Below are 13,735 nucleotides of genomic sequence, written 5' to 3' on the forward strand. Positions count from 1 at the left end.
GGGACCAGAGGAGATTATCCTTCAACAAGTGAAAGCACTATACAGGACACGCGGCTATCATGGCTTTACTATGCTCAGCAGAGTAATGTAACAGGTGCATGTCCTGGGAAAAAAGGCTCACAGGTTTTTAGTGTATGTTAGGCAACATCTGAGATTAACAGTAAAAGTGATTGATGTTTTTTTCAATGTGTCTTGCGTCATTTATGTGGTCAGCTACTGCAGAGTCGTGGATTTGTGCCTTGCTCACACACATTTCACATTTGTTGTTTGCCATTTTCAGACTCATAACAACAAACCAGAGCAGCTGTGAGACAAAATCGAATCACGACTGTGTTCAGTACAAACTCTGAATCAATAACCTCTTTGCCTTCTGGGCAAAACCTCAACCTAAATATCTAACAGACTCTTGATTTCACAGACACATGATGTTTTTACCTCCTCAAAGTCATCCCATTACCCTCTATAATCACGCTGAGTTAACAGACTTGAAAAAAGAGTGTGGTGTTACTTACGGATGTGTCCTCAGAGCACGATGCTATGATGTTTTCAAAGAAGGGATTCCACTTGATATCCAGCACATTGCCTTGGTGGCCACACACTTTTGGGTAATGAGACTCCAGGCGGCCGGACTGAAACAGTGACAGAAGTAGATTCATTAACATTTACAGATCCCTTTATTTAACCAGGTAAAAGCTCTTTGAGTTTAAAATCTCTTTTTCAAGAGTGACCTGAAATGTCACAAATTAGAAAGGTGTGAACACAATATCCAGCTAAAATGCAATACAAGATAAAGGACAAAAACAAGCAAAACGAAGAAAAAATGTATTTATATAATGATGTTTAAACAGGTATTTTTTTCTACAATGATTAATGACAATGATGATCTTTAACTCCCACATAGTAATCAACTCTTACAATTTGAGGTCCTTCGGTAGATTATTCCAGGAAGAAGGGGTAATGTATTTAAAAGGTTTTTTGCCTTTAATTTGATTATTTTTTGATACCTAACATGTAGGGGAAAGAAATAAAAATATCAGCACATATTACACCATATTTTATAATAAAAAATAATGTAAATGGGGATTTAAATCAATACATTAGAATAAAATAAAGATAAATGATAAGAAAAAAATAGTTCAACAAAATGTGTTACTGAGGAGAAATAATTCATTACCTGTATTCATGTATTATGATATAACTGAATAAAACTATTCTTAGCTGTTGTTGATGCGAACATGAAAGACCAATATAACACAATAAAAGTGAAATCACATCAGTGAGATGACTCAACGGAACAAAACAGGCCTGCTTATTGTACAGGGACATCTGAGGCAGCCTTCATGTTATTGCAATAACCCACACAGTCCACAGAGGGGCAGTGGCTCATAACAACCGCTGACAGGAACCTCCTGATGTCGGTCATGATGTCATCAATGTTTGATGTCACTTCAGTCCACTGACCTCTTTTTTTATTTCCTCAGAGATTTGTTTAAGAGCGTCGGGTCATGCCTCACTGAAATCCTGTGTGTGTGTGTGTGTGTGTGTGTGTGTGTGTGTGTTTACATGCAATGTCCTCACTGAACCCTGAAGATTCACTCCAGATGCATTATCAAGCCGTAACGAACTCTATTTAGAATAATAAAATATTTATGTCTTCCAGTAAGGTCTTGAAAATGTATCAGCAGTGTCTCTGCACCTGAAACCTAAAAGAGCGATAACAGCCTGACCCTGACTCGGATCATTTTTACCTCAAACAGAAACAGTATTTTTAAGAGGAATCAATCATGTAGTCATGAACGATCTGCTGCTTCTGGTTTTATGATGTTTTACTGTGCATGTATTGTTTTTCAATGTGTGTTTTACGTTGTTCTTTGTATGTATTTACTCTTGAGTTTGTGTTTGTATTGTCTCTTGTGTATTTGTTGGGATTTATGGATTTTTAATGCCCATCTAGGGACAGGCATTGCAAATTATAGGCTCTAAATGCTGTAGTGTGGGGCATCAGTTTATGCTGCATACTTGTCCCTATACAAATAAACATTAAATAATACATTAAAGATGTTTCAAACTTCCCCTTCACACTGCAGGAAGCAAATCATTTTTTGGTTCCCCCCCACAGTGCAACACCACTGTCGTAAATACAAATCCCAGGGCTGTGACAGTTTGTCAGACGTAATGTAGGTGCTAGCTACAAACAAACTCATTATGTTTTGAATGTCAGCCTAAAGGCAGCAAGCAGGAAGTCTGCCCACAGAAAAACTCCATTTAACACACATCCAAAGATACTAAAGGCTTTGCTAACAAGATAAGAGACACATCCCAAAACCAATAGACAGCAGTCTCTGCCAAAACTTGACATTGAAGTGAAGTGGGACATCAATTCAGTCAATATAAGAGGAACAGATAAGTGGAGACAGCATGACTAAGCAAGACAGAATGATTCACAAGCATAACAAACTCAGACACTTTATATGAGCAGGCAATGAAGGTCTTTGGCATCTTCTCTATTAACTTTGCCTCTCAGGTTCTCACCACACTCGCATGGAAACTCAAATCTTCATACATGTATGTGTGTGAATGTAAATTTTCAAGAAAATATGAAACAACTCTCCCTTTTAAATGGAAAATGTAAAAAAAAAAAAAAAAAAAAAAAAAGACAGGCTACAGGTTCTGATGACGCATTAGCTTTTTCTATAATTGTTACAGTGACTAGGAGTTTTAACGTGGCCTCAAAAAGTTAATAACATAAGGGACTCCCAATTTAGGTGGAACTAATTACCTGCAAGGAAATAATGTCTGCTGGGAGCCACAGGGTTCAGAGGGTCCATGAGGTATAACGAGGAAATCAGATGAGCTGCATTCAGTGCTTCATACATTTGGTGTCACAGCTTTCTAACTACCACAGTCAAGAGTAAACATTAAAATGAAAAAACCGAGATGTGATAATATTCATCTGGATGACTGGCAGGAAAGAGACACAGATCCACTCTAAGTTAGGCCTCATTTTCTTTCTGCAGCTCATTTCCTGAAGCTGTGGCTCAGCTGAGGAATCATTGTGACGCAGATGTGCAGGACAGGTGCCAACAGCTTCAGTACGCCAGAGGCACCACATTGTGATCACTACCCACTCTTATTGATCTGTAATTCCCAATAAATCTCCACTAACAAGGATTCTGCTCTGTGGTTACAGCATAACAAACAGCAGCCTTTCAGGAGAATAACGTTTTGAAAATATAATTTGATTCCTGGGACTATAGTATGTAATAATTTAAGTGACTTACAGGACAGGAGGAAATGAAAAACTAAAATGTATTCAATAATACAAGTGTGATTTCTCTTCTGCTGTCAATGTAAGTTTCCTCTCTACAGATTTCATTGTGGCTGATTCAAAAGACTACAGATCTCAGAAGAGGAGGTTATAACAACTCTGTAGCATATCCTCCATTATGGCTGGTCACTTGTTAACCTTAGAAGAACATGGAGACTGATACCCAGTGTAGCCCCAATTAACTTTTGGTGTGGATCTGGATAAAGGGCCAGATCTATCTTTCACTTTCTTTAACATTGCAGGTTTGGGTTTTTTTTCAACATTTTCGTGAATTTATCAGGGAATAACACATGGATCTTGATGAAAAAAAATCTGACATATTCAGACGCTGGTATCTATGAGTGAGTACAATTTAATTTGGATTCAAACATCAATCCAGATCCAGCAGCAGTTTAGTTTAGTTTGACTGAACTAAAGGGGACTGTTGGGCTCGAGTCACTGTTTTGATTACTTGCAACTTGACTTGGAGGTTGAAGACTTGAGACACGATGACTCGAATGACTTGACCGTACTAATTTTATGTTTACAGTTTAAATATTTAAGCTGCTGTGAGTGATATTTTCTTTTTGAAGTACGTATTAAATAGCTCTATATACCAACAGTAATCACCATTATAGAGTGTTTGGTCAGTAAACTATGTCTCTCTACCCCCTGCTCAGAGAGCAGGATCCTCCTGTTTGCTGCTATGTCTGGCAATTACTACTGAGCATTCATGTGGCGACGTAGAGAGAAGGGATGTTTGATTACATTAATTTCACTGGGGGGCTGTCACATGTCTGTCCTTATTCATGAATATGAGCATTGTGCACAATGTGTTGGAAATTCCCTTTACATACATGCAATTAAACATGTACACGGTATATTACTTTACATAGATGACTTTAGAATAAGCATCAATACACATAGTATATGAAACTTTATAATAATTCCTGCCGTTGGACTGAAAATAAAGCAAAACCAGCAGTTAAAATAAAGTGTAGTAGGTTTATCAAAGGCTGCAACTAACATTTTCATTATTGATTGATCTGATATTTGTTTTCCAGAATAATCAATTGTTGGTTTGGTGTCAGAACATAGTGAAGCCCATCAAAATATTATAGAGCACCAATAGATTCTGTCATACCAAAAGTTGAATTTGCTATCAAATAAGAAATTCTCAAATTTTAGAAGCTGAAACCTAAAATTACTCTGCATTTTGACCTGAAAAATGACTTTAATACTACTTATCAGAATATGTTTGTGTTTGTGATTGTTTTTTATTTAATTATACACAATAATAGCAGTAAAAATATAGCAGTATTAGCAGTGGCTGAAGCACCACACCCACTGCACTCTGTGTCTTTGTCTGAGGTGATGACGAGGTGTTTGTGACCTTGTGTGTCACTTTCTGGGCCGGTCTGTGTGCCAGGTGGTGCCAGCGGTAGTCCCTCCACTCGCTTGTGGCGTTGTCTGAGGAAACCATATGGCCGTCTCGCCGGCTGTCATTGTAATATGTCTGCCATGCTCACACCTTGCCATTAGCCGGACCCACCATGGATTAGTATATATTTGAAATGGAGGAGGAGAAGCTCATTATGAAAGCACACACGTGTAAGGGTGCCTTCTATAAAGAAGGAAAAACTGAAGGGAGATTCTTGATTTCTTGAAAACAGTTCAATGAGTGATCTTATACACATGATGACATCTGATAAACTGCTATTGATTTTGGTTAGTGTGACTGTGACTGGTGACATCAATCTGCACACTCACACATCTTTCTTATTAACATTTAACTCCATTAATTGATTCAGCGGTTTGATTTACTTTGATTCCACCAAACAACTTTGATTTCACCACTTTAGCCTAAATGTCACACATGTTTCATATTAACAAATATACTTTATATGTATGCCATGACATTTCTTTATGTTTGGAGCTGCTCATATAAAAGTAACACCATCCTTTCAGCATAAACAACAACACAGATTTTTCTCTGTTTGCTGCTGGAAAGAGTTAAATGTTAAAAAATAAAATGCAACAGGATAAGTTCATTTTGTATGTATAACTATTCATCTTTATAAACTATCACTATCATATACAAAGGATGGCTTCAGCTTTCTGATTTGTTGTTTGACTTGACTAGAGCATGAAACAGCAGCCACCATCCTCCAGAAGCTGTCATCAGTGCTGCTGCTGAATATGATAAACGCAATTTCTGAACTTGTCAACTCAGCAGAAACCAGAGGAAATGCTTGAGTGCAATACTTTGACAGGGAGGAGATCGATCCGGTTATGGTGTGGACGGGGTCGTGGATGGAGTCCTTACACAGCATGAAAAGAACCACATATGAGCTCCAGTTCAAGAGTTGCTACTTACTGTAGATCAGGGGTCTGCAACATTTTTAGGTAATAGAGAGACATAGCAGGGATCCCCTACTATATATTATTTAAAATTCTGTTGCAGATTAAACTGGGTCTACAATAATGTGCCATGTATAAACAAGTCAGCAGCAGTTGCAGCATGATAATGTCAGGCAGGTTAGAACATTTCTGAGCTGGAGGGTTTGTCAGAGTCTCTTGCTCAATAAGTTACAAACAATCCACTGTGGCTCACAAGAATGGTGTCGCACAGCTATTCAGTGTATTGTTAGGTGATTGCACAAGGGATCAAGGATAGCCTATCATCAATGTTGTGGACTGTTAAGGAAAGAGCACTTTATCTTAACTGCATAGAGACCTCAACTTTTAGCTTTCAAATATATTTTGTCCATGGAGGGCAACTGGTTTTTCAGCAAGGCATATTACAATACATGAAAGAACTCAGACATGCAGCACAGTGAGTCAGCACAGCAACAGTAGTCACCTCTGAGTGTTACCTGCAGCCTCACCAATTTTTGAAGCCATAACTGAGTTAATCAGTGCAGGCAGACAAAATGAAAAACACCTTTCTTATGAAAGATTATATAAAGTTATGTTGTGACAGTTAGCACGGCTGTTAGTTTGTGACTTTGGATCCAAAGACAATAATACCAATAGGGGTGGGAATCACAGAGTAACTCACGATACGTTGCCCATGATAACGATGGTATTATGATTGCAAGACAATCATCTACAGTACATCACAATGTCTGAAGGAAAACTGAGATGAAACAAGGAACGTCGTGCATAGAGTCTGAGCTTAGTGCCTCTTTAGCACACAAACACTAGAAAACAGTGTTGTAAATCGACAATTCAGTCTCCTTTCAGGCAAATTTAGAGCACCTGTATGTTGTAATATAAATATTTGTTGCCAGTGTATCGATGTTGTATCCCAAGAGGAAGTAACACAATATATTTCTGTATCGATATTTTGTCTCTCCCCTAAATACTAACCATGTAATCCTCTAAATGGCAGGCCCTACACACACATATACACAGACTGTCTGTCCTTCGCCATTACTGGACGCCATAGCTCATGATGATGTAAAGTAACATGTAGCTGAGGTTTCCCTGCTGCATTCAGACAGCAGAACTGCTCAGCCTACTGTATACGTCTTCTGCCCGATAACAGCTTGACTCGACTCGGCTCGACAGCCAAGAGCTTTTCAAGTACTTTGGCAGAGTCACTTTTAAAGAGGCAGAGCACTTTATGGTTTCTCAGACGCACTGTTCTACAAAGTGGCTGAGATGTAGACGACACAATAGCCTCATGGAAAAATACCTGCTGTTCATAATACAGATACATAAAAAAACAATCAACAACCAACAGCATCACATAGGAAAAACTGACATGAGCACCTCATGTCATACAGTGTGGGCATAATAGCAAAACGTAGAGAGTATTCTACTTTCTCCATATCTAACCTAATATCACCACAACACATAAAATGTAAGCAAACAGTTAAATACAGTGCCTGGAAATCCTCTACTAAAGCCTCAAACGATTCATCACTTTACTATCTGTATAAAACCTCTAAAATGTGCGACTTTAAGGCTTATCTTCTATATTAAATACTGTTGTGTAATGAATAATCCTGCAACAGCGGTAAAGCTGCATTAAATTGCTGAATGTGAAGAGATTTCTCAGTAAGAATTAACACATTGCCTTTTCTCAGAAGAAGACAAAGAAATTCACGCTCTCCATTGCAACAGTGCTCCTTTGTCTTGTTTGTGGGCAATACCAGTTTACCTTTATGTGATCCTTTTGGCAATTCGGCATTCAGCTTTAAATTCTGGCTTGAGGAGCCTGCTCTGGAGCAGCAGGGAGGGGCTGTGCTGAATATACGCGAGAACAGTTTCCGAACTTTAGATCTTACTGTTCTGTGAAGTAGCTGAAACCACAGTAATCTGATTAATCTATAGCAAGAAATGAATGGATTTAACCCTAAACAAATATACACAGTCGTTTCTTGGAAAGAGTTTGGAAAAAGGGCAAGCAGATTCAAAAAATACTTGGCTAATAATTCAATGAACCATCTGTCTATTACAGGCTCACTTCAACCGATCCAACATCCATTTCAACAAAATAAATGACGTAGCAGAAGAGCGCTACCACCAGCGGAGCACATTGGAAAACAAGACTTTTACCGAAGCCAGTCAAGAGAAGGGAGAAAACAACTTTTCCATCAAGAAAATCCTTCAGTGTCGTTCTTTGCTCTTCCTTTAATGAAATACGCTCTCCAGTTCTGATATAACTGACGCTATAGCAGCATCTACGCTAACGGTTTTGTCACTTCTCTCCCTGTTGTCACACCTAAATCGCACCTGTAGTTGCTGTATTTTAGCACATAATCAAACATCGCAGATCTCCAGCGACAAACAGCAAATCAAGAGTATAAGAGTTACCTGGGTCAAAGGTATAACAATGAAAGAACCCCCGCCGGCACTCTCTGTGACGACCGCCACAAACTTGGAGTTGACGGCACAGAAGTGGTTGTCATGGACGTTCTTGGTGATGGGGATACCGTCGAAGCAGTGCTCCCGGTTGGCCGCCTTTCCGTAGACATTTCGAAACTTGGAGCTTCGGTAGGTCGGACGCCATGACATCTGTGGAAAAACAAATAGATAATAAATATGCAGGTTTAACAGAACATCCTGATAGATCACTTACGCTTCTTTATTAGGGCTGCGACTAACAATTATTTGTTATCAGCAGCTGTGTTTCCATTTAATTGTCAAGCAAACTTGCAGAAAACTTTTGAAATGTTGTAAAAAAGAAAATAATTAGTAAATATGAATTCAACGCATTTCAATCAAACTAGGCTACACAAAGCTTTAATTAATCTGGTAATGGGAATCTTATGGGAATATCCAGGGAAAACACTGGCAGCGGATGCAGATCTTTTTTCTTATCATTTTGTTTTAGTCTGTCAGAGCGGAGGGAGCTAATCAGTCATGTGAGTTTAATGTTCGCTAAGTCAGAACTTACTCTGAAAAGGTGTTTCCATCTCACATATAACGCTTTAAAACATTTTCACAATTTCCCACAGCCAAAGCTAACGTATTGTCCGACAAACAGCCGCTAACCGTAAGACATTCATTCGTACCCACTCCTTAACAAACATGTACAGTATATACTTTCACTTAGCAAAATCAATACAGACAAACCATCCATCCATTAAATGATTTTGTACATTTAATTTACTGCATTTAAACTCTAGCTATGCTTAGTTGTTCCATCTGGTGTGTCTAGTGCAGTAAATCAAGTAGTGGTTTTGACATTGTGTGTAGGGAGAATAGAAGAACAAATGTCAAGTTGTTACTCTAGTATCATTAAAAAAAAAATCAAATGACACTGTAAGAGAAAATGATCTTTATCCTGTAAGGGTTTGAAACTTGATGATCATACAGAGTCAGTGATGCCTCATGTCGATTTCTCATCTACCAAACCCACAGTTGCAGGGTGGGCTGTCCCATCTGTGCAGCCATGATAACACTCACACGTGCAGTTGTGGGAAAACCTCCAAATCGGTCATGGGTGTGAGACTCGAAGGGTGAAAACTGGGTGAAAATGGTTTTGACGCTATTTTATGTTTCCTTGGAGCCTATGATTAATGTGTCAGGAAGGACAACCAGCAGTAAAGATATTTCTTCTTCCAAATAACTTCATCACAAAAAATACAGACACATAAACAAAATAATCAATCTCTGTCATACTCAAATTATTATAGTATGTCCTGTTGCTTGTCACTATATTTTGGTTCACATACAGCTTCTACAGCAGAGAAGCAGCCTTTGTTCGCAGCCACCACACACAACAAAAGACAAGTGGTTACGTCCCACTCAAGACGCTTCTTTTGTTCGTCTCTCCACCACAAGATCGCATTGACGGAGCTCTCAAATGTTTGGCATGAGCTGGCTCTGCCCAAGGACTTCAAAATTGACCCAGACACAGGAAGTAGACGTCAAATGCCTTTTGTCCCATAAGGAGAGAAGTTTTTTGCTAATGAATAGAGCTACATTTTGAGACATTTTCTATAACCGGCTCTATAAATTCAGAGTATAAATTCCAGTGACACCAGTGATGGACCATATCACTTTGTCACAACAGGAACTGAGGGCAGAGGATTTATGACTCTGCTCAGATCAGTAGCAGCAATGCTGGATGACATCAGGCAACCCTCTATTCAGCATTGTTCTAGGGATGTGGAGGGGAACTGGTGGGAGTGGTGTACACATGCAAATAGAAACATCCTCAGACCATGCTGCTGCCATTGTCTTTCCTCGTCCCTTTCCGTCTAAAAGAAGACGACTGGAAAAATGGCATCCAGTAGGCTACAATGGTGTCACTTTGCCCTCAATTTAGCACTCCAATGTGGCCACCGTGACCCTGCAGCAGTACAGCACCACTGCTATTATAGGGTAATAAGCTGAGAGTCAAGTTTGTGGTGTTTTTTAATTTTAATATGGTGCTGGAACTATTACTTGATTATTTAAGTTGTCAATTGACAATCTTTTGCTGCTCTAGAGGAGTTTTGTGCTTTAAAATTCACTATAATTCTATTAGAGCTAGTTTGTTACTCTTTCGGTTTAAAGGATTAGTTCACCCCAAAATTAAATTTAAGGCAATATCTACTCACCCCCATGCAAAGATGTTATTTACACCCTTGAGGCTCCCTCAACCCTGAGCACCCACTACAGACTGGGTGCAAGCTAATGCTTTTAGCTTAGGACTAGCTATTGACTGAAATTTCATTTTTGGGTGAACCGCGACTAAACATTTTCACCTGCACCTGATATTTAGTAGGTCAGATTTTAAAATATGGAGCGCATAAAAATATATTTGACAACAACTGGGTGTTCAGACAGTTGCCTATGAACAAATGTGTTCCTGTTTACAATAATTTACATCATTTGTTAAGAAATTAAATTAAAATGTATTGATTTGGTGCACCTTAAATGTGTGCTGGTGCACCTGAATGAAACAATAAGTTCAACCAGTGTAATAACATGTATTCTTTATCCAACAAAGACATGATGGCTCCTGGCTCTCTGTTTTTTTTTTAAAAAAACATCTCCTTAAAAAGTTAAAATGAGCTCCAACTCAACCAGCTCCAACATTACAATGCTGCTTACTTGATTATAAGTCATTAATAATAAAATAATTGCATAATAAATATTTAAAAATGCTGTCAAGTATCCATTATGCAAAGCAATTTATTTTCATGCTGACACACAAAATTTTACTTAAAACACTCTCACATGGTAAAAGTTAAAAGGTAATACTTTTCACTTGTAATGATTGTAAAATTTTACGTTAAAGTATTGAGTACATAACTTTATACTAAATATCTTTGGGTGTCAGACTGCTGCTCAGACAACACAAGCACTATGAAAATGTTGTTCTCGGCTCTCGAGCTGTCCATCTATAAACATCTCACCAACATCACATTCATCCCCAGATCGTCTGCTGTGAAGTCATGTTTGTATGAGCAGCATAATGGCAGCTTGGTAAAGAATTAATGCAGAACAGAAGAGCAGCAGAGAGCAGCCTGAGGGACGATTAGAAGGAGAGGGAAAGAGGAGACTCGCCTGCTTTGAGCTCTCTTTACAAGGATGCTCATTCATTGGTCACCGGGGTATGGCACAGAGAGGATGTCTGTGTGTGTTTGCGTCTTTCCTTATCTCACGAGGGTTTGCAGCATGCACACACACACAGACCATGAGCAGCACCATGCACGTACAGAAAAACACAGAAACTCAGAAGAGAAACGACTTTGTAAAGATCAAGAGATCACAAGACTTGTGCTTTATGAGCATGTTTCCATCTGGGGTCAAACTGTGTGAGGTCTTCTTAACTTTGAAGACAGTTTTTTTTCACTTTTTAACCATATTTTGTTCATTTTTCCAAGTTGGATTCAAGTAAATATCCCTCCTTCGTGTTTAAAATAATCAGATATCTGGATATCTCACTCATCCTCTTATTTAAAATGCCACCTTACCTTACCAGTGTCCTTACAGTGACACTACAGTCACAGTGTTTCTGCGGCCCTCTCAGACTGCAAACATCCACCCTCCTCTCTAAACGAACCACCAGGATCTCCTCTCTTCCTTCCTTCCCCTTCAAATCCAAGCAGGCAGCCTGTGTCTGCTCTACCTCCTTCTCTCTCATGTTTTTCCTCACCCCTCCCCTTTAAACTCTTCTCCTCCTCCTCCTCCTACTGGTACTGATAGCTGGAGGGCTAGCACTCCCCCCTTCCTCCTCTTACCCTTTTTTCTCTCCCATCCTGCCACTCAGTCAGTCTCTCATGCTCCGGCCCAGGCTGAGCAGCAGCGTGAGAGTAGTAGCCATTCATCCTCTTTCCTCTCCCACCCACTGCTTGTTTGGAATCACACGGCCATCCTGGCTGCCTCCCAACACCACCAGCAGTTCCTCACCCTCTTCATCCTCCCCTCTTTTATTAATCTCTTATCTCGACCCTTCTTTACTCTAATCCGCTGCTTCACAGGTATGAAAGCTACCCTAATTTTTGTAGAGCAGGTGGAGCCCAGAAGGAACGGCTGCAACTGTGGACCTAGCTGGCCACTGCAGCAGTGCCAAAGGCAAAATGCTACCATTTTCAGAAATAGCAACGCAGTGAAGACTGATGCTTTTTAAGCTTTTAAAACATTTATAGACGAGGATGTGGAGGACACTTTCCCAATAAGGAGTTGTACAATACACAGATGTCCCAAAAAACAAAAACTACCCTCTAACTCTTCTGTGTCTGTACTTTACACAAACACAGTAGCTACAATCAGACATTCAATATCTTTTCTTCGAGTCAGTTGTCATTCTTTGACGTCATGTAACGGGAACATAAATATGGTTTATGGAAAAAATAAATCTTCCATTCTTTGAACAATCTTAGTAGTATTAAAATAGGCAGATAACGTTTTATTTTCCAGCTTAAAATGGTACAAATTTAGCTTTCAATTGAAGCTATAATAAAAAGTTAGTTATTACATGTATTTATAGGGGTGGTACAGCTTTTACATTTTGTATTTTGTTTCAAAATTTTTTTAGCGAAGAAAATATTTGCTTTGCATTACTCGCACGAGTTTGATTGCGGGGTTAAAATAACTGCGAACAAAGAGATTTCTCTGTGATCTGACTGCAATTAATGGATCAGAAGGATGCCGAAATAACAACATCATAATACCGCCTTGTAAAAAGCCTGAACTCATGCTTCGTCAGGTCTGTCGGCCAGGCAACAAGCAAACAACTTTTAAAATGCTTGTTGCTTGCCCTGATTGGAGTTCGGATCGATCAGGGCTGTGCTGTGCTGACATTTTTCTAAAACTTACCAGGTAGTCTGACTATCTCGCTCACTTCCCTCCACAGCAGCTCCTTATTTGTCCTGTCCTGGTACGAGTAGATGTGTTATCGTACAGCTCTGGGTGTCTGCAAACGCCCATGATTATTAATTATTATCCTCTCTCCATTGTTGTTCATGTTCAATGTCCAGACATCAGCGGCGTGAACATCATGAGATCAGTGTGAACGTCAGCACCGATAGGCTTTCATGACACAGCATCACGCGAAAATTTGGCTTGAGCTCAATATTTCCAACTCGTGAACTCAATTGTCACTTGACACTTCAATCGTGTTGCGTCATTCGCGCCGCCTGGAGTGATTAGACACAATATCGAGTCTATTCGCGTCTAATCATTGACTTTGTATGTAATCTAGTCGTCACGTTTGGTCTGAACACAGCAATACACTTAAAAATATAATATGTAACATTTCCGCATTAAAATATTTAAAAACGACAAGACCTTTATTTTATATTTTGTTTAGCGGTGAGCTTACATTATCTCAAATGTCTCTAACAATGTTTAAGCCCAGAAACATAATTTTATGAAAGGTAATGGTGCGTTTCATTTGGTCACCTGTTACTATAACATCCGGGAAAAAGTCAGAGAGTGAAGAAGGACATTGCGAACGTGACTGTGAATAAAACTGAACAA

General features: G+C 39.2%; 1 protein-coding gene across 5 annotated transcripts in view; it reads right to left on the reverse strand.

Moving 5' to 3' along the window:
• Positions 1-13,735, reverse strand: part of coro2ba (coronin, actin binding protein, 2Ba) — a 58,492-nt gene that overhangs the window by 12,236 nt on the left and 32,521 nt on the right. For 2 of the 5 annotated variants that reach the window (XM_084360861.1, XM_084360863.1), the window contains 2 exons: positions 8,132-8,332; positions 513-629 (listed from right to left, as the gene is read on the reverse strand). In XM_084360861.1, the coding sequence (XP_084216987.1) occupies positions 513-629; positions 8,132-8,332 (318 nt within the window). Of the gene's footprint in view, positions 1-512; positions 630-8,131; positions 8,333-11,317; positions 11,411-11,727; positions 11,899-13,735 lie in introns of those variants that run through there. The other 3 variants (XM_084360859.1, XM_084360862.1, XM_084360860.1) reach the window with 3 other exon arrangements.

The sequence above is a fragment of the Pagrus pagrus genome (assembly GCF_965226575.1).
Source record: "Pagrus pagrus genome assembly, chromosome: 1".
Classification (NCBI taxonomy): domain Eukaryota; kingdom Metazoa; phylum Chordata; class Actinopteri; order Spariformes; family Sparidae; genus Pagrus; species Pagrus pagrus.